At 40.8% G+C, this 3439-nt stretch overlaps 1 protein-coding gene across 4 annotated transcripts in view; it reads left to right on the forward strand.

The window, feature by feature from the left end:
• The window catches only part of LOC128877935 (venom dipeptidyl peptidase 4), a 242597-nt gene that overhangs the window by 235127 nt on the left and 4031 nt on the right, over positions 1 to 3439 (forward strand). For all 4 annotated transcript variants that reach the window (XM_054125620.1, XM_054125622.1, XM_054125619.1 and 1 more), the window contains one exon: positions 748 to 908. In XM_054125620.1, the coding sequence (XP_053981595.1) occupies positions 748 to 908 (161 nt within the window). The remainder of the gene's footprint in view (positions 1 to 747; positions 909 to 3439) is intronic.

Raw genomic sequence — 3439 nt, forward strand, 5'->3', positions numbered from 1 at the left:
CAACCAGTCGTAGTCAGTCTGTAGTGTCGGCTGCCGCTTGGCAGGAGTACTCCCTGCGCCTAGGAGGCGGCAACCATTCGTAGACAGTCTGTAGCATCGGCTGCCGCCTAGCAGAGGCACTCCCTGCGCCTACGAGGCGGCAACCAGTCGTAGTCAGTCTGTAGCGTCGGCTGCCGCATGGCAGGCGCAGGGAGTGCCCCTGCCAAGCGGCAGCCGACACTACAGACTGACTAGTGCTTTTTACCGCCTCGTAGGCCCAGAAATCTATTGAATAAAATCTTCAAGGCTTTGTACTACAATAAATAACCTCGCATGGTGAATTTATCTAAACAAATACTATCTTATCAAGCATAAAAATATTTATCGCCCCTTCAACAAAAGTGGCAATTTTTCCACTTCACTTACAAAGAAATTATTTTACTTCGTGTCACGTCCCCCTTTTGCACCATACAGCTTTCGTAGAAACGTTCCGCGTATCCAAGGTGGAATCGTCCGAGTGCCCGTCAACTTTGATCAATCGACTTCTCGGTTCCTCCTCGGAATTCCTACAGTTTTTCCGCGAACTTGTGCCCCTCCGAAATCAATCAGCCTGTTGAGCCCCCAGACGCGACCTACCATTAGGGAACTAAAGCGAAAGATTGGCCAGAGAACGAGGACTGGTTTCCTGTTAAATCACGCCGTGTTTCGGGTTTCTGTGTTATTAACGACCAATTTCGCGCGTCAACGATTCCCTCTCGCTGGTTGCAGGTATTTACAAGAGACGCTCCATTTCATCGACCGTACCAGGACAGCGATATGGGGCTGGAGTTATGGCGGGTACGCGACAGGCATGACGCTCGCCAAGGATTATGACGGTGTCTTCAAGTGCGGCATGTCCGTGGCACCCGTAACAGATTGGGCTCTTTACGGTACGTATACAAGAGACAATATTTTCATTCAAGCTCTTCTCGCGAAAACGATCCTTTCATTCACGAAAGCTGTGGCATCCAAACACTCTTAAGTTTGCTTTGCAGTTCGGTTAGGAGGTTTCTATTAGGCTGTCCCAAAAGTTTCTTCCCTTTCATTAATAAGTAATACATGCACAATATTTTATGTCTAATGTTAAATTATTGCATCGGGTACGATTCATTTTGCTCCATTGCTGTTACTACATTAACATCTAAGAAATTAGGTTGTCTATTTATATAAACACTGCCACACAAAATAACTGAGTGCAAGTCACAGAAAAAACTTTTGGAACAACCTAATAGTTCTCTTTTTATAACCAGGGCAATTAGGCTCTTGCGAACTTGAAATAAAACATATCTAGCACCGTAGTTTTGCTCGGAACAATTTCCACGCTAGTAGTTTAAATATCGAAGCAAATCAACCGAAAGAAGGAAGAAGATAAGAACTTGGACGCGTCGCCAGTTCGATTCGACTTCGTCGGATTCAATCATCGCCGGAAGCTTGTCGCAGTCAACTGTGCTTGCAGCTTCGAGATATCAGATTTATTTGCTCGATAAGGAGTCATCGTATGGAATCGAGTCGAGCATGCAGACGTTCCATCGTCGTCGTCGATGCACATTTTTAACGCCACAGCTTTTTTTTCCTTTTCTCCGTCGAGAACCCTCCAAGTCCCATCTCCATCCCCCAGCTATTGATCGTAGATAATATTTTTTCTTTCCCGCCTCCCTTACAACATTATGGCAGGGTTCACCTGAGTAGCTGCTACCGATAATTTTCTGCTATTTATAATTTTCTTTTCTTATTTTATTCGATCGATAACAAGGCAACAAGTTGAGACTTATTTCGTTTATTTATTCAACGACTTCATCGCCAACGTAACAAGCTTAACGTAAAATAAAACGTACTAGTATACGGCGAGGATATTGATAACAAAACAACGCATCTCAAGATTTGAATTTTTATTTTTATTTCTCATATGATAAACATTAGATGAACCGGAAAATAATGTCGTTTTTGCAATTTTAAATAGTTGTTTACCGTTCATCAGCTCATTGATTTTTATCGATCTGGCGCATTGACAATTTGCACACTAGATAGAATAGCAAAGGCTATCGATAACAGGAGTGATTATGCAATTAATAATTAAAAATAGGAATTTATAAAATATTTGTTTGAATTTAATGTAAAAGAAACGACATTACTTTGCAGTTCACCTAATAAAATCCAACGAGACAGAATCTGTGAAAATAACGAAATTAAAGGATACGCCTTGAATGTTTTCGAAGAAATCACCGAGGTGCCTGTTTAGATAGAAACGAACCCACTCCTTCCCTTCTCCCAGCGAGAAAATCAGGAGCGGTACTGTAGTTGGCCGCTATAAATCATCCAAAGCAAACATTTTATTAAAAGTGTTTATTCGTAACGCGATGTAAAATGATTCGATCATTTTTCACGTCGCTCCCCAGAACACACAGTCTCGTCTTCTGTAGGTGAAATTTCATCGCCTTTCAGCTACAGGCATTTTCTCCGTCTCGGTTCCCATTGTCATGATCGGACTAAGAGCTTTAGACGCAGACCTGGATTGAATTTAACTCTTTAGAAAAATGGAATGCAGGAAATTAAGTAGGTTAGACAAAGTATACAAATTCTTTCCAGAAAGTATTGGGTTGTCCCAAAAGTGTCTTTCGTGAGTTGCATTCAATTATTTTCTGTGGCAGTGTTTATAGAAATAGACAATCTAATTTCTTAGACATTGATGCTGTAACAGTAATGAGGCGAAATGAATCGCACACAATTCAGTAATGTAACATAAAATATAAAATATTGTGTATATATTAATTATTAATAATGTAAGGTGTCAGGGAACGGGAGCAGGCGCGGGACAGGATTCAAACAAACTGCACGTAAAATTAGCTATTATAATATATTATTATTTAAACCAAAGTAGTTCGCGCGCAACATAAAGAAACACTTAAAACGCAAAAAGTATATAAAAGACGAGATTCCGACCGATCTTGAGGTGAGTTCGACGAGCAGTCGCACAAGTCACTGCATCGGCTGCGCCGAATGCATTTCGGCGTCGTTGAAACAACTGCGGACTTCTTACAATAAAACGAAAGAAACTTTCGGGACAACCTAATAGTCCGAGAGCCCGCGACAGAAATGGGTGAGTCATTTCATTACTCAAATGAACCTGTTTTCCGACGATGGTATGTCTCCCTAGTTCAGAAATGCTTGGTCTGGTATGAATTCAGTGGTGCAACGCTTCACTATAGCGTATTATAATAATTTGATTTTTGGCCAAAATCATTACTACTGAAATTTTTAGTGTGTATTGTTGACATATCAAATTGCATAAAAAAGTTGGTCTGGCAGATTGTAAGCGGTGCTAAATGGGTCTGGCAGTCGGAAAACCTTGTCGGAAAAACGAAGTAGTTTGACTGAAATCATTATTTCGAAGTTAAATAATAATAATAATTGTATGAAATAA

The sequence above is a fragment of the Hylaeus volcanicus genome, chromosome 6, assembly GCF_026283585.1.
Source record: "Hylaeus volcanicus isolate JK05 chromosome 6, UHH_iyHylVolc1.0_haploid, whole genome shotgun sequence".
In the NCBI taxonomy this organism is placed as follows: Eukaryota; Metazoa; Arthropoda; class Insecta; order Hymenoptera; family Colletidae; genus Hylaeus; species Hylaeus volcanicus.